Raw genomic sequence first — 18,164 nt, 5'->3', positions numbered from 1 at the left:
CTGGCTGGCCTGGATAGTTTAGGTAGGTGCCCCCTAGTTAAGGTAGCGCCAGGAGTACCCCAGTTTAGGTAGTTACAGGAGCCCCCCAGTTCAGTTAGTGACAGGAGCCCCCCAGTGTAGGCAGTGACAGGAGCCCCCAGTTTAGGTAGTGACAGGCACCCCCCAGTTAAGTAGTGAGTGACAGGGACCCCCAGTTGGGTAGTGAGTGACAGCAGGGACCCCCAGTTGGGTAGTGAGTGACAGCAGGGACCCCCAGTTGGGTAGTGAGTGACAGCAGGGACCCCCAGTTGGGTAGTGAGTGACAGCAGGGACCCCAGTTAGATAGTGAGTGACAGCAGGGACCCCCAGTTAGATAGTGAGTGACAGCAGGGACCCCCAGTTAGATAGTGAGTGACAGCAGGGACCCCCGTTTAGATAGTGACAGCAGGGACCCCCAGTTAAATAGTGAGTGACAGCAGGGACCCCCGTTTAGATAGTGAGTGACAGCAGGGATCCCCGTTTAGATAGTGAGTGACAGCAGGGACCCCGTTAGGTAGTGAGTGACAGCAGGGACCCCCGTTAGGTAGTGAGTGACAGCAGGGACCCCCGTTAGGTAGTGAGTGACAGCAGGGACCCCGTTAGGTAGTGAGTGACAGCAGGGACCCCCATTTAAATAGTGAGTGACAGCAGGGACCCCCGTTAGGTAGTGAGTGACAGCAGGGACCCCCGTTAGGTAGTGAGTGACAGCAGGGACCCCCAGTTAAATAGTGAGTGACAGCAGGGACCCCCGTTAGGTAGTGAGTGACAGCAGGGACCCCCGTTAGGTAGTGAGTGACAGCAGGGACCCCCAGGTAAATAGTGAGTGACAGCAGGGACCCCCGTTAGGTAGTGAGTGACAGCAGGGACCCCCAGTTAAATAGTGAGTGACAGCAGGGACCCCCGTTAGGTAGTGAGTGACAGCAGGGACCCCCCAGTTAAATAGTGAGTGACAGCAGGGACCCCCGTTAGGTAGTGAGTGACAGCAGGGACCCCCAGTTAAATAGTGAGTGACAGCAGGGACCCCCGTTAGGTAGTGAGTGACAGCAGGGACCCCCGTTAGGTAGTGAGTGAGTGACAGGGACCCCCGTTAGGTAGTGCGTGACAGGCGCGCTCCCCACCCCACCTACCTTGCCGCGTCAGACCTCAGGATCAGCGAGCGACCCGACCAGATAGAGCGGGCGCCGGGCACAAATATGCGGAAGTGATGTCACTTCCGCAAATCAGCGGTGTCCGCTAGGTCCTAGCGCCCGCTCTATCTGGTCGCCCGGCGCTGATCGAGGTCTGAATGGCAACGGGGACAGCGGAGCGGAGCAGGGCAGAGCGGGGCAGGGGCGGCCATGAGATCCGTGGCACCCCAGGACAGATTGGGGGCACGTGCCCCCCCAAAATAGGGCTAGTGACGCCCCTGCTTTGCATAATTATATAATTTGGGTAGTACAGACTGTCTAATTATGATTCCTCAGGGTACATACTGCCTGGCAATGACCGAGCGGTCGGTACGATACGTTGGTTCTTTGGAATGGTTGTGTCACGTATGTGAATAAAACTAGATTTGGTACTTAAAGAGTAACTGTCAGGCTGCAGAAGCTAATTTAAACCTCTATTCTCCTGTGTTAAACAGTTTAGACAGAAGCCAAAAAGACATTACTAAAGATAAAAATCTCTCTTACATTTAATGTGTGCTTATCACCAAAGCTAAGCTCCTAAGGAGGACGCAAGCCGCATTCCATACTGCAAAGCATTCTGGGGCCCTCCCCTCGGCTGCTAAGGAGAAGACGGGATCAAGTTTCAGCAGCTTCTAAACTCACAGCACAGATAAATCTCCGGGAAGAGTACTCTGCAGGAGTCCGCTATTGTTCCTAGCCACATGGCTCATTAATATTCACTGCACACTGTGTTATTCTGTATGAGCTGTTCTGTGATCAGAAGCAGGCAGGACATGACGACACATTTGGCTTCACAAACATGGAACCTGCCATGGGCTGTCAGGAGCATCATTCTCTGCATATACTATATAAAAATTCTGTGAAATCCAAACGTGGACAGTGAAATGCATATGTAATGTAAGTACAGCCAATCTTTAGCTACTGATATATGTGTTTATTTTCTCTGAGACCTTATACCTAACAGCTCCTCTTTAAGAGTGTACGGACCTGCTGGAAATTTTACTGTGCCCATACACAGGGTTGGAAGTATGGCCGCAGGAACATATCCTCATATTGGTCGAGGTCTGAATGGCAGCGGGGACAGCGGAGTGGAGCGGAGCAGGGCAGAGCAGGGCAGTGGCGGCCGTGAGATCCGTGGCACCCCAGGACAGATTGGGGTCACGGGCCCCCCCAAAAAAGGGCTAGCGACGCCCCTGCTTTGCATAATTATATAATTTGGGTAGTACAGACTGTCTAATTATGATTCGTCAGGGTACATACTGCCTAATTATATTGTTTGAGGGCCCATGTTGCCTCAGTATGGTTTTTAGGAGACAATCTGCCTAATCAGGTTATGTGGGGAACACACTGCTTGCTCATATTGTTTGGCAGAGATGTTGCCTAAGTTCAGCTGGATTGCATACTTGTAAGAGTGTTGCCTTTGATGCGCGATGTAAGCGCCCTTTGACAATGGTTTTAATCCCAGCTCAAGCCAGTACTTAAAACAGTAAGGAGTCTTTGCACAAGGCTCACTAATGATTGTGCTTGCCCGTGGAGCACGCCTTAAGTGTCTGCAGCTCTGGCACTTTGAGGGACGCTGGCAGGGACCCTTTTCTAGTCCGTGGCCGCACTCGCCTCTGTGTTCATGCACCTATGTTACACATACGCCTGTGCAGTAGCACGAAGCCGCTCATGGATGATAAGCAGTACAGCCATGCCCATACACAGAGCACAGAGTATGGAATCGCACACCACTGTCGAGGTGCTGGACCAATATTGTAATCCAAGTAAAATGTCCAGCAGGTCCGCACACTCTTAAGTACCAAATCCAGTTTTATTCAGATACGTGACATAACCATTCCAAAGAACCAACGAATCGTTTCGGGGCCCAGTGGAGTCTCCTTTGTCAAGGCAATAGTACAGAATGGCAACGACCGAGGGGTCGGTACGATACGTTGGTTCTTTGGAATGGTTGTGTCACGTATCTGAATAAAACTAGATTTGGTACTTAAGAGTGTGCGGACCTGCTGGAAATTTTACTGTGCCCATACACAGGGTTGGAAGTATGGCCACAGGAACATATCCTCATATTGGTGAGGGAGGGAAGGCAAGTTTTGAGGGTTTGCTTGAAGAAGTTGAAGGAAGAGGTGAGATGGTTGGGTGGAAGGGAGTTTCAGTGGGTAGAAGCAGCTTTAGAGAAGTCCTGGAGTAGCTCATGGGAGTGGGTAATATGTCAGTCAGGCGTAGGATTTTGGAGGAACGACGTGGGTGGCCTAGAGTGTACTTGTGAATAAGTTCAGAAACGTAGGTAGGGCAAGACTTATGGACACATTTGTAGGCCAGGCACAGAATCTTGAAGTTCATTCTGTAGCGGACAGGTAGCCAGTGAAAGGATTTAGAGAGAGGAGGTGCATATGTGGAGTGATGGGAGAAGTGGATGATTCTGGTTGATTGATTGTATTGGGAAATTTGGTTCACAGGGAGGACAGACTGAAAGTTGTTACAGCAGTCAAGGCAAGAGATAATGAGGGCATGAATGAGTTTGGTGGTGTCCGGGGTCAAAAAGGGCCGGATCTTGGAGATGTTCTGGAAGTGGAAGTTGCAGGATCTGGTAATGGAGGGTATTGAGGGGTTGAGTGAGGGCTGTGGGGAAGTACAATGACCTGCTTGAAGTCAGAGGGGAACGTGTAGGTGGATAGGTAGAGGTTGGAGGAAGAGGATGTGAGGTGGGACAGGGTCCAGCGGGTAGGTAGTGGCAGTGAAGTGTGCCAATAGTATGTTGGTATGTTGACTTCCTCAATGGTGGCAGAAGTGAAGGAGGTAAGTTCAGAGAAGCCTGGCACAGGAATTATGGGCTCATTGGTGGATCAGGATGCCTCTAGTTCGCTCTACTTAGGTGAGTAGCTAACTTTTCTTTTTTTGCCTTAGCGGCAACTCAGCGCTAAATTACTAAAATATATAGAACGAAACCCTAACTCTCCCCTCCTCGCCTCCTCCCGCCCCATACATAGTGTGGGCTGTCGGGGTGTGAGTGTCCGGCATTACTTACCTGCAAGTGGCTGCTCTTGAGCATACAGATGGGGCTAGGGAGCAGCCTTAGGGGAAAGTTCATTTATATAATTTAGTAATTCAGTGCTCAGATGCCTTTAAAGGACAACTATCACGAAAAATTGTAAAATGTAAAATACATGTGAACACATACAAATAAGAAGTATGTTTCTTCCACATTAAAATGAGCCGTAAATTACTGTTCTCCCATGTTGCTGTCACTTACAGTAGGTAGTAGAAATCTGACAGAACCAACAGGTTTTGTTCTAGTCCATCTCTTCATGGGGGATTCTCAGCATGGCCTTTATTCTTTATAAAGACACCACTTGAAAAAGGATTTATATAAAGCTGCTGGCCAGCCTCCCTGCTCACTGCACACTTTTTTTTTTAGCAGTTGGACATAGCAACAAGTGCTTTTGAAGATAAAGATAACCCCTAGAATCCCCCATGAGGAGATGGGCTAGTTCAAAACCTGTCGGTTGTGTCAGATTTCTACTACCTACTGAAAGGGACAGCAAGCTAGGAGAAAAGTAATTTATGGCTCATTTTACTCTGGAAGAAATGTACTTTATTTGTATATGCTTGCATGTATTTTAAATTTTTAAATTTTCATGATAATGGTCCTTTGTCCACTTCCCTACCACAGCTTATTTTCCCTTAAAAACCACAGCAATTTTCACAAATCACGTTCCTCTCATTCATTCATTCACCAATAACTTTATTCTACTTACTGTAATGAATGGCGGAGATGCCGCCGCGCGGTCTGGCGGTGGGGCGGCTGTCTCCGCGTTCAGACCGGCGGTTTCCGCACAGCAACATATGTCTGGTTTGTCTGGACCTTCTAGTGCACACGGAGGGAGAGTAGAGGACAGGACCTTTATGCCAACAGGAGAAGGATCAGCTGATCCGGACGATCAGCTGATCCCAGCGGAACTCCTGATTGGCTGAGCGGCTAGGGGCGGCACTGAGCAGCGCTAGAGTATATATAGATCTTGCCTTTCAGTTGCTGGTTGTCTGCCGTTGCGAATACTTACGTGTGAGCACTCGGACCTCAGTCAGATCTTACAGTGTGTTAGAACCAGCAGGAGCTGGGAATTCACACTTAGCCAGATTACCTTTGCTTATGCTCTGTTATACTCTAGACCAGGTGTTGAGACCAAGGACCTCACACCCAAGCTTAGGATTTCTGTGTCATTACTCTGTTGTACTCTAGACCAGTTCCAGGGTGTTGAGACCAAGGACCTTACACCCAAGCTTAGGATTGCTGTGTTATACTCTAGACCAGTTCCAGGGTGTTAAGACCAAGGACCTCACACCCAAGCTTAGGATTGCTGTGTCATTACTCTGATATTCTTTAGACCAGTTCCCGGGTGTCGAGACCAAGGACCTCACACCTCAGATTAGAATTGTGCTTATGTATATCTGTTATAACCTTCTGCTTTGCTGACCTCTCTCTTGCTCTCTGCTTCGGTACCTCTGCCCATCTGTCTACCAGTTGCTGACCCTGCTTGTATCTGGTTACCGAATCAGTCTTCTGTCTTTGTACCTTATATGCTCGTGTGTTGCCGACCTGGCCTGTCTGACCTTCCTGGCTGTCACTCGTTCCCGAGTGATTAGTCTGTCTGTACTTCCTTGGCACTAATCCACCAGGTGTCAGTTAGCTGCAAGGACCTCCTGTACCTCAGAGAGGCCTTCCTGCAGTGCAGTCAGTGATCTCTTCCTATTAGGAGTCCATTGGCTGCAGTACAGTCTGATTCCATTCCATCAGGGAATCACTGGCTGCTGCTCTATCTCATCTCTAGAGATAGCTCCTGCTCGGCCATAGATCACCTGCCCCTCAGGTGTCCACTGGCTACAGTGGTGTCTGTATCTCCCGCTCCACGGGAGATAACCTTCTACTGGTGCACCCAAACACTTACACATTATTAGGTGTCCAGAGGTTAGTCATACTTGTATTATTGGTGATTCTGCAGATCATCAATATTCAGGTATACATCTGTATTCTTGGTGATACTGCAGATCACCAATAATCAGATTCTCTCTGTGTTCTGACACCAATCGTTACACTTATCACACCAAAATGACCTGTATATTGTTTTTTGTCCAACAAATTAGGCTTTCTTTGGACGGTAAGTTTTGGTAAAAACGATTTATTTTATATGCATTTTATAGCGAATGAAATAAAATTTAAAAATGTTTTTCTCAGTTTTCAGCCATGATACCGGTAGTTTTAAAATAAAATGTGCTATGGTACAGAGAACCCACACATTTTATTTGCCCATTTGTCCCGATTATTATAGCATTTACATTATGCCTCTAGTACAATGTATGACAACAATATTTTATTTGGAAATAAAGGTGTATTTTTTCCTCTTTGTGTATCTTAATACTACTGTATATCAATAATTGACCCTAATTTGCAAAGATAACATAACATCCTTATGACATACAGTACATATTAAAAAAGCTGAGTCCCTAAGATAACTAACTATGAATTTTTTTCAGAAAACATGCACGAAAGTAGACAAGTGTGACCCCTGTCTGAAATTAGGTTTTTAGCGCATTCAAATTTTTTTCTGTGTTTTAAAAATCATCATCAATTTAATTTTTCCTTTTTTCCGCACGATATGTGTGTTCCCTATTACAATGTATTTGCTGCAATATGGAAAATCACAGGTGAAAAAACGTAAATGCCTTCACAGAGTGCAGGAAAGCCCCAAATCGCAAGGAAAAATGCAAAAGCAAGTGTGACCCCTGCCACAGTGTAACCCAGCCCTGAGGGCCCATTCACATTTAAAAGCGCAACATTTTGTGCCGGTGATTTTCCTGCGATTTAACATGTAGAAATCACTGTACAAATTTTGTGTTCTTGGAGCGATCGCAATTAGCGCTTCAATATATGCTAATCCAATCACTCCCAAATCGCCATAAAATGCTGCAGGTAACGCGTTTGGCGATTGCTGCTAATCGCAAATCACCTGCGATCGGCGGCAATCACGGCAGTGAGATCACTGTCATATACTTACTATTGCACTAGCGCTTTAAAAAAACGCTAGCTCTTCGGCGATTAGCGTGAATCGCCCGCTAATCGCCCAGTGTGAATGGGCCCTGAGACTTTGTTCACATCATAAATCGCAATAGTTGACGCCAGCATTTTTAGCGATTTTGTGCTTGATTTTTTTTAGAGGTGCGTTGCAATTTTTTTTTTTATAAAGTTGCCGCGCGATTCTGTTTTTTCACTTCCTGAGGTCAGTCAGGAAGTTAACTCTTTCACCCTGAAATTAATAAATACAATCAGAGCTGGGACAAGGTCCTCCAGCACCCAAGGCTGAGACAGCAAAGTGCGCCCCTCCATCCCTGCCTCCCCAGCCGTCACACACTGATTGCTATTAGACTAAGAAGCATCACAGGGCCCACAACCTCCCCAACACCTTAATATCTAGTTATCTGGCTTGTAGTCACTGCTATGTATCTAGAGATGAGCCGAAATTTCGAACTGCTTTTATTACGAATGCGAAATTTAACATTACGACCCAAATTCGTAATTTCGTAATTAATTTTCAAATCGTAATTTACAATTTCGTAATCGAAATTTCACTCCCGTAATGACGAATTTCGTGTCTCCAACCGAAATTTTACTTTTTAAGGGTTGTAAGGGTTTCTATCCCTCTAGATGCCTAAAATGAATAGCACAGCCAGCCAGCCAGCCAGCCAGCCAGCCAGCCAGCCAGCTCCTCCTCCTCCTCCTCCTCCTCCTCCTCCCTCTCTCTCTCTCTCTCTCCAGAGATCTGTAGTATTTCAAAACCATACTCACATTCATGACATGTCCAGGGATCAAACCCAGGCCAACCACATGGAAGACAGCTATGCTCACCACCATACCACCAAACACACACTAAATAGACTGCTAACCTAAATCCTACTTGTAGACAGTCATATGAGACACATGCTGGGTGCAGGGCTTTGTGATTGGACCATGGACCATGCGATAGAGTGAGGTGCAAAAATGAAATCATGCCTAGCAGAGGATGGTTTCACAATGCTAAATGCTAGGCTGGCTGTGGTGCAATTGGTTAGTGCGTCTGGCTGGTAACAGCAAGGTTACAGGTTCGATTCCATCCAGGCATGTCTTTTCCTTTTGCGTTCAACAGTTGTCCAAACAGAGCCAACAGAGCCCCAGATAGCCATGTAGAGTTAGGTCACAGCTAGCCTGGCTGTGGTGCAATTGGTTAGTGTGTCTGGCTGGTAACAGCAAGGTTACAGGTTCGATTCCATCCAGGCATGTCTTTTCCTTTTGAGTTCAACAGTTGTCCAAACACCGAGCACAAAGTTTTGCATGCGTAAAGTTTTACGCACGCAAAATACCCCATGGGGTTCAATGGCGCAGCGCGCGCACGCAAAAGGAAAAGACATGCCTGGATGGAATCAAACCTGTAACCTTGCTGTTACCAGCCAGACACACTAACCAATTGCACCACAGCCAGGCTAGCTGTGACCTAACTCTACATGGCTATCTGGGGCTCTGTTGGCTCTGTTTGGACAACTGTTGAACGCAAAAGGAAAAGACATGCCTGGATGGAATCGAACCTGTAACCTTGCTGTTACCAGCCAGACACACTAACCAATTGCACCACAGCCAGGCTAGCTGTGACCTAACTCTACATGGCTATCTGGGGCTCTGTTGGCTCTGTTTGGACAACTGTTGAACGCAAAAGGAAAAGACATGCCTGGATGGAATCGAACCTGTAACCTTGCTGTTACCAGCCAGACACACTAACCAATTGCACCACAGCCAGCCTAGCATTTAGCACTGTGAAACCATCCTCTGCTAGGCATGATTTCATTTTTGCACCTCACTCTATCGCATGGTCCAATCACAAAGCCCTGCACCCAGCATGTGTCTCATATGACTGTCTACAAGTAAGATTTAGGTTAGCAGTCTATTTAGTGTGTGTTTGGTGGTATGGTGGTGAGCATAGCTGTCTTCCATGTGGTTGGCCTGGGTTTGATCCCTGGACATGTCATGAATGTGAGTATGGTTTTGAAATACTACAAATGAGAGAGAGAGAGAGGGAGAGAGGGAGGAGGAGGTTGGTTATTCATTTTAGGCATCTAGAGGGATAGAAACCTTTGCAAACTTTAAAATACTAAATTTCGTAATCGTAATTACGAAAATTTGCGTAATTTGTGAAAATTACGAAATTTCGATTACTGCTAAAATCGTAATTGTAGTAATTTCGCGAAATTTCGGAAATTCGTAATTAGGTCATTACGCTCATCCCTATATGTATCCCCTTTTATGATTTCTTTCTGCTTCAAACACAATTAGGAATGACAGTTGAATGAATTCTGCGTCCCGTCCTACACTGCGCCCTGAGGCTGGAGCCTCTCCAGCCTATGCCTCGGCCCGGCCCTGAATACAATGTATTTATTCATGAAAACGCTGGGGCAATCGCTATACAAAGCACTTTTTCAAGCGCTTTGTGATTTCCCTATACCTTCCATTAAGGTAAATCGGCCCAAAAAAATGGTACAGACAGCGCTTTGGTTAGTGGATCGGAATCCAATCGTTCATATGTGAACACTCTCATAGAGAATAATTGCACAAGCGCTTTTTTGAAAATCGCCGGCGCTTAAAAAAAGCCAAAAGGGCCCTTACTGCGAAGAAGCCCTGAATGTTTCTAATCACTAGCCACACTTTTCAAAACTAAAAACTAAAAATTAGACAAGAAAATAACTTCACACTATGTGAAACCAGTGTACACTGAGCACTTTTCAGTTCAGATCTGTACAGAAGCTGTTTTATTACACATGTTTATTAACACAAAATATGTTGCCGTTAGGAATAAAGTGCTAGCTCCATCGGGACACACAGACAAGCAGCAGCAGCCACCTAGCGCTGGACGTTATGCTAGAACGCTTCCTGTAGCAAACACTTCCTGGAATCATGGCTTGGGGTTTAACTTCCTCTTAGTCACTCACAGTGGGAGGGTGGTGAAATCGGGATGGAGGAAAAAAGAGAGAAAGCGAAAAAGGAGGAGTCTGGTGAAAGCTTGAAGTGCCACAGCTGGTTTTTCGCTGGGAACGAGGCATTGCTTGTATTGTAATCTCTGTATTCCAATACATCAGAGGGGAGCTGCTTGACATCTCGGAATCCCAGCTGTCTGGGGGATCGCTAGCCAGGGATCGGGGCACACACAGCAGACCGCACTGCACAGAGGTGCAACCAGGAAAGACTACAGGACTCTGAATGATGTGGAAGGGACATTGTTTCCATAATAGTACATAGCGTTGGACTTGGATTAAAGGTATTTGTAAATAGTTCTCTCCATTGTGTGCTCGTCACTCCCATGTAAGCTGCCGTCTTTCTGTCAATGGGACCTGGTTATTAATCAGTATTTGGTTTGGAAGAAGCTCGCCTGGCCATGTCAGGCTCAAGTACTCCGAAATCTTTGCCCTCCTCTGGGCAGAAGTCTCTGCATGACATCAAGCATCCCCTGAGTTGCTCACCAGGGGCTGAAGAAGAGGCAGCAGATTATGGGGCCCTGGTAAATAATGACACCCCCAGCCCAGATTTACCCCACACTGATCCCAGCAGCATAGCAGACAAGGTAAGGAAATCAACACAGTCTGAGGGCAATAGTTCCCTGGGGAGGTAGGATGTCATTTCAGCTGCTTCTGGGAATTGTTTATTTTGCGTATTAGAATAGTTGCTGTGTGTGACACTGGAAAACAAAATATGTACTGTGTCCCATATGTTTTGTTTGCAGTAAATACCATGTTCTCTGGCTGTGTACATGAGAAAAACATACTCAGTTTGTGTATTAAACCTAGATGTAGAAACCAGATCATCTTCAGTGTGTTTCGTGTGCTGTGATATCACCCTTACAAAAAGAGTCCCGGATACTATGTTAACCCTGATAATCTGCATTTTATTAGAGAATACTGAAACTAGTTTTCATTAGATGTATTATCATAGTTTAATAACTGCAATGTGTTAACTGACCCTATAATGTGCTGGGGTCATGGGGTCAGACACCGATGTGTGTCTTTCTGACTATACTGTAAACAGGCTGTGGAATTTGTCATCCTTCTATGAATGAACAGAAATAAATAATTTAGTCTGCTGCTTTAGGAGTTGATAGTTAGGCAGCACGGAAGCATTACGCTCTTAGGATTTTTCAGTGAAACAGCAAAAAGTGACAAGTATTTGCAAAGCACAGAGTTCCATAGCAGTCAGTTTGAAATAAACACCTGTAGACCGTTGTCTGGATTACTACATTTTGTCCTGACATAATGTAACCTGTTTCAACAGTTGGTTTTGTCCTCTGATGAAAGCTGACAGATAGAGGCCTCTTTGTTGAATGGAGTTTATAACATCAAACGAATAATAGAATTATTCAGTTTAATGTGACCAAGAAAGATCTCCCTTAGTGCATTGTTGCTGAATAGTTACTGTATATCACTCATTTATACCTCTTAAAGCCAGACACACATCCAGAATGGCTTATACCCAGTGTTTCTTTGGCCTGCTAATTTTGCAGAGGCATGCAAATACAACTTGCGTACCAGGGGTGTAACAACAAGGCACAGGACCTGGAAAATTAGCCTGGGAATCCTCAATTGGGGGCACCCTCCCCTGATCGCGAGTTGCATTGGTTATATGGTGGGAAACTGGAGGAAGACAGCATAGAGAGTGTGACTCCCGGGAAGCACAGAGGAGACTGGCAGAGCTGGCACAGGTAAATATTTCACCGCTTCCTGCACTACTCTGCAGGAGGAGGAGAGGGCCCCCATAGCTTCTGCAAACCTGTATGTCTCCAAACACTTGCTCACAGGTTCACCATTCACCTTTCTGGACTTCTCCACAAGATGTCCACCCATTGCAGTGCTATGCCACTCCTATCCCCATCTGCTACCGCGTCTGTGCTGTCCAACAGCCTACGCTGCCATGCATGTGCAGTACAATCTTGTGCTGCTACGCATGTGCAATACTCGCTTTGTGACCTCTGAATCTGAGACATGCGTTGTAGAGACCTTATCTATCAGCTTGTGCTGTGGTGTTTTGGGTATGCTCATGAAAGATGCATCCTTATTCATAAAATTTGAGGCCCAAGATCTCTGCCACCATGCCTCCTACACACATCAAATTTGGAGGGTAGGGAGGGGACCCCTGAGCTACTTTCTTTCCCCCAGCCCCTCTGGTTCCTGAGATATGGTATACAAATCTATCGTGTGTGTGTGTGTGTGTGGGGGGGGGGGGGGTCAATTTGGTACAGAAGTGGCTTGGGGTGGGTGGAGGGTTCCCTTCCTTGCCTATAAACAAAAAAGGCATCAGGAAATGTGGGTGCTGGGTAATACCAATTTGTAGAATATCAATAATATTACCAATATTCTACATTACTGATGCAGTAGTGGTATATATGTGATAATATTAATATTCAACATTACAGATAGTAGGATATTGAAGCAAAACAAATGTCTGCAGCACTGGCAATATAAATATGGTATAAAGCGTGCTAGGGTTCAAACATATATACAGCCATATTTAAGAGGAAAGAAAGCCCATATAGAAAGCACCACTTGAAAAAATGCAAAACGTTTATTCAAAAAATCATCATCACATATATAAACTCAAATGTGGTTCAATAATGGTTAAAAACAATTAAAACAAACGGCATGATCCGATTTCTGCTGCAGATAATCTTATGCATAAATATATTGTTGCTTAACAATGCAAAGCGATTTAAATAGGAAAAAATGTAATTTTAGCATCAGGGCTGTGGAGTCGGTCCAAAAATCCACCGACTCCGACTCCTCAGTTTAGGATTCCACCGACTCCGACTCCTCTAATTTGCATATTACAATTTTGTTGATTAAAAGTATGTAACATGAAATGTGTCTCTTAACTGCCAACGCTTAGGAATTTTACAAGACAACTGAAGTGAGAAGGATATGTAGACTACTATATTTATTCCATTTAGACTAAAACTAGTCCTTGGTAAGAGTACTTGTAAAAGGTACAAACCGGAACAAAGAACATCTATCAGGCCCTAGGCAATGTAAGTGTGGGTACATGTAAGAATGATGTGCAGGTACTCTGCAGGGAAATGAGGAGATTCTGGGTGACAGACAACACCTCTGTGTTCAATGTGCACAGCATTCTCAATGGATTCCCTGCAGCTCTGTGGGGAGTGCATATGCAGAGTATAGTACTACTGTGTAACAAAGTAAACCTGAGACAGATGAAATTAAAGTTTTATACATACCTGGGGCTTCCTCCAGCCGCCTTCAGGATAATCAGTCCCTCGTTGTCCTCCTCCACCACCTGGATCTTCTGCTATGAGTCCAGGTACTTGAGCCAGTCGGGCGTAGTGCGCATGCACACACTCCGCCGCCAGGAGCATACTACACCTGTGCAGCACTATTGCGCAGGTACAGAATGTTACTGGCTGTGGGAGCAGCATGCAGCCGGACAGCGCTGACTGGCTGAATTACCAGTACTCATATCAGAAGATCCGGGTGGTGGAGGACAGCGAGGGACTGATTAGCCTGAAGGGGGCTGGAGGAAGCCCCAGGTATTTATAAAACTTTACTTTTCATCCGTCTCAGGTACCCTCTAATTTGTAGTCACCAAACCAAATTTTAACAACATATCAAATAATTTGATTTCATCAGCAAAGGGAGTGCATACATTTGCATAAATCAGCATCAGTGCAGAATTATTTCCATCTCATTGACAATCTGTATTAGTGACACAGCTACACATCAGGCTTTATTCTTACAGCATAGATGTTATTTAGTATATATAAGAGATTCCTGTGTACACATCATATATACAGTCACAATCAGATATGTATATCTGACCTTAAAAATACAGGGACTGCTTTATTGAAGCAGCACAAGTAACTAATTTTGATTGGTTTATTTCATTTTTGTGGACTAAGCACAGCTATTACTGTATATATACATTATTTTTAATGACTTTTATCTGAGAAATAGAACATTTTATCATATTTTCTATTTTAATTACAGTTACAAATTAATTAGGAGTCGGAGTCGGAGCATTTTTTCCCGACTCCGACTCCAGGCACCCAAAATTGCCCGACTCCACGACTCCGACTCCACGACTCCGACTCCACAGCCCTGTTTAGCATAATGATAATCTAATAAGTGCCAACGTGGTGGGCATCAATCAAGAGCCTACCAGTGGTTGAACCCGGGTTCAGTATCAAAATGTCATAGTGTAAAAGGGTAAAGTGCATATAATCATAAATAAATCACAATATTGATGCAACAGTGACAGGAAAAAATTTGCAAAACGACTGCATTACAATAAAAAGCCAAGGAGCAGCCTATGTGGTAAAGTGCATAAAGAGGAATAGTGAGGTGCTGAACAAGGAGATACTTATCCCAGGAGAATGGGTTGGCAAGTACGAAAGCAGCAGAGAACGGTCGGCTCCTCTCAGGACAGTCCCGCTAGCTCTGCAGGCGTCGCCCCGCTTTTAAGGAGAGAGGACACCGCAAATTGTGCACGCCAGACCGGCGTTTAAATGAGGAACGAAGAGGAGGGCCTGTGCGTAGAGAGCCAACCATGCGCCACCCGGATGTGACGTCATGGCCGGCGAAAGTGTAGGAGACTGGTGAAGAGGAAGCGAGAGCCACGCTGGAGCGCAGCGGTATAACCCGAAAACCGCAAGGTAAGTGGCTCACGGACCTGGGGGCGGAGAGCAAAGTAGGAAGCGATAGTAAATCAGGTATAAAGGACCCAGAGCAAAGTCCTGAGCAAAGAAAGGGAGACAGAGAAGCCCTAGGTGGCGCTCACATAAAGGAAAATGCATACATAAATGGATGCATCAATACATACATGGATAAATGCATCAATACATACGTGAATAAATGCAAAACATGGTTCAAAACGCATGCATTATATACAGGAAAACATTTCATGCAAGCCACAGATGTATATACCATACTAACCTATATGACTAACAAGTTCTTAAAAGGGCAGTAACCCACAAGTAATACAGTTCCCATAACGATATAAATGCTGCCAAACCAAGTAGCAGAGCAGGGCATTCCAGTAGTCCATATAAAGCAGCAAAAACAGCGACGCAAAACGGCCGTAAACCAGGAGTAAGTGTCCAGAACGTGAATCGAGAGTACCCAATGTGTACTTGATGACAAGATATGGTTCAAACAACCGATGTGTTAGGTCCATGGGGCCGAAGTACAGGGTCCATTTAAAGTCCATAGGGTCCATACACAAATAGATCTATGCAATTTAGTAGTCCACCTCAAAATTCATACAGGTCATAAAGGCACAATGTATAATCTGCATAGAAAACATACTATCAGATGTTAGTGACTAATATGAACATATTATCACAACATTCATAGTCCTCAATCATCCCGATGTAAATATAGCAACACCTTTATCCCAAAAAGCCTGACCAGTCAATTTCTTCATTGATACCCAAAGGGGCCATACTACCCAGCTGGTAGATCCATCTGGCCTCCGTTTCAATAGACTACTGACTATATCACCACCCCTTTGGCCCAGCCTAATTTGCTCAATGCCAACCACACGCAAGCCCACAGGTGAACGCCCATGTGACAGTAGAAAATGAGAGGCCACTGGGGTCAAAGTATGACCATTTGCTGCATCCCGTGCAGCCAAACTAATTTTTGATAGGTGCTGTTGTATCCTGGTCATGAGCATATTCTTAGTATGCCCGACATATATCTTGTTGCACGGACATAATAATGCATAAACCATTCCCCTACTTTTGCAATTGATATAACCATTCAACATATACAGTTTTGTTCCTCCTATTTTATAGATAGTCTGCTGAGGTCGCATATGTTGACAAACATTGCAATCTCCACATGGGTATCTACCTTTAAGAGGGCCTCTACATCTCTTCCTCCCTTCAGAGAAGTAACTCGAGCAAAGCTTGTCTTTGAGGCTTGGGCACCTTTTTGCTGTGATAGATGCCTGGGGTGTAATAAATTTAGTGATCGTAGTATCTGAAAGCAAAACTGGCCATGATTTGTTGAGGATATGATTCAAGTCCCTCCATTGATTATTATAGGTGGTACTTAGTCTTACCAATTGATTGATTGGCCTAGATGTCTGGTGGAGGAGCTTTGATCTTTCAGTAGTCTTGGCCCTTTGGTAGGCTTGTGAGATCACCCTCTTGGGGTAACCCCTATCCTGGAAGCGGTCCGTCAGTCCACGTGCCTGTGTGGAAAAATCATCCAGATTAGAACAGATACGGCATATCCGAAGAAACTGCCCCACAGGTATATTGTTATGTAAAGGTTTGGTGTGCGCACTTTGATAGTGCAGCAAAGAGTTTACCGAGGTAGGTTTACGGAAAAGGTCCGTGCTCAGATGGCCATCCACATCAATCTTAATTTTGACATCCAGAAAGTCAATATCTGTGGAAGAAATGTGCCTAGTTAAATGGATATTTATCTCATTAGTGTGTAATACATTCAGAAACCTGTCACAGTCCTCCTTCAAACCACCCCATAGCATGAACACCTCATCAATAAATCTGTGCCAGCCTAAGATAAAGGGCTGAAATTCCTCCATGGCTGGACCAAAAACAAGCTCTCGCTCCCAAAAAACCCAGAAAAAGATTAGCTATAGAAGGGGCACATTTCGCGCCCATTGCCACTCTGCAGATCTGTTTGTAATAAGAGCCACTGAATAAAAAAAAATAGTTATGGCTTCAGATGAATTTGGTCAGATATAAGAGCAGTTGTTTGAGATCCCCTTGTTAATTACCTTCCATGCTGAGGAAGTAGGCCATAGATTTCAACGCCCACTTGTGCAAAATATTTGTAAAGACTCTGTCAAAGGATACTAATAAAGTGCCTGGGGATGACAGTTAGGCCCTCTAGTGTCTTCAAAAGATCGGCGCTATCCCTCAAATAAGAGTCAAGGCTAGTCACATGTCTTTGTAAAAAAAAAAAAGTCTATAAATTCACAGTGGCTTCCAATACCAGCCACGATAGGTCTGCCTGGTGGACATGTGGCACTCTTATGGACCTTTTGGCAATAAATAAAAGGTTGGTATAACCTGGTGTTTGACCAAGAGGAAATCAAGTTCCTTCTTTGAGATAGTACCTGCATTATAGGCTCGGGTCAGAATGTCATCAAGTAGAACTTTTATAGTAGTCCGTTTCTGGGTAGGAGCATATAGTCCAGCCCCCCGTCCAGCTGCGGAGAGCTGTGCAGCCGCACTTGCCTCCATGTGTACTGCGCAGCCGCGGCTCTGATCGGCGGCCATCTTGCAAGTGGAGAGCTGCGCAGCCGCACTTGCCTCCATATGTACTGCGCAGCCGCGGCTCTGATCGGCGGCCATCTTGCGAGTGGAGAGCTGCGCAGCCGCACTTGCCTCCATATGTACTGCGCAGCTGCGGCTCTGATTGGCGGCCATCTTGCGAGTGGAGAGCTGCGCAGCCGCACTTGCCTCCATATGTACTGCGCAGCCGCGGCTCTGATCGGCGGCCATCTTGCGAGTGGAGAGCTGCGCAGCCGCTCTTGCCTCAATATATACTGCGCAGCCGCGGCTCTGATCGTCGGCCGTCTTGCGAGTGGAGTATGGGCCGACCCGTGCAGTGGGGTCGGGCCCCGACCTGGGGGCATAGAAAATAATACATTTGCGGCGGAACAGAGGGGAGGGCGAGGAGGAACTTGCCCATGGATTTGAAAAAGAGACAGGTACTGATCAAAATTTTGATTTTTGGCCTCGGAAGTCCTTTAAGCATTTTACAATTGAAAATGTAGCAAAAGTTGGTGACAAAGTGCTATCAAAATAATTTTGAGTATTTTCTTGCTTGCTGGTGGTTTAAAGGGCATTTTATCACAAGGTCTGAAAATATCACCTAGGAGAAAACTCAGGAGAAAAAGTGAATTGCAAATGGGCCCTAAGCCCATAT

The 18,164-nt window shown here is 45.5% G+C and overlaps 1 protein-coding gene across 1 annotated transcript in view; it reads left to right on the top strand.

Moving 5' to 3' along the window:
• The first annotated feature begins 10,149 nt into the window (after window positions 1-10,149).
• SNX30 (sorting nexin family member 30) overlaps window positions 10,150-18,164 on the top strand; it is an 81,449-nt gene continuing 73,434 nt past the window's right edge. Inside the window, exon 1 of the mRNA XM_068271334.1 lies at window positions 10,150-10,822. Within this exon, the coding sequence (XP_068127435.1) occupies window positions 10,637-10,822 (186 nt within the window). The 5' untranslated portion in view covers window positions 10,150-10,636. The remainder of the gene's footprint in view (window positions 10,823-18,164) is intronic.

This window comes from Hyperolius riggenbachi, chromosome 1 (assembly GCF_040937935.1).
Source record: "Hyperolius riggenbachi isolate aHypRig1 chromosome 1, aHypRig1.pri, whole genome shotgun sequence".
NCBI classification, from domain to species: domain Eukaryota; kingdom Metazoa; phylum Chordata; class Amphibia; order Anura; family Hyperoliidae; genus Hyperolius; species Hyperolius riggenbachi.
The sequence above is the reverse complement of the archived record's forward strand: the minus strand, read 5'-3'. Positions and strand labels throughout refer to the sequence as shown.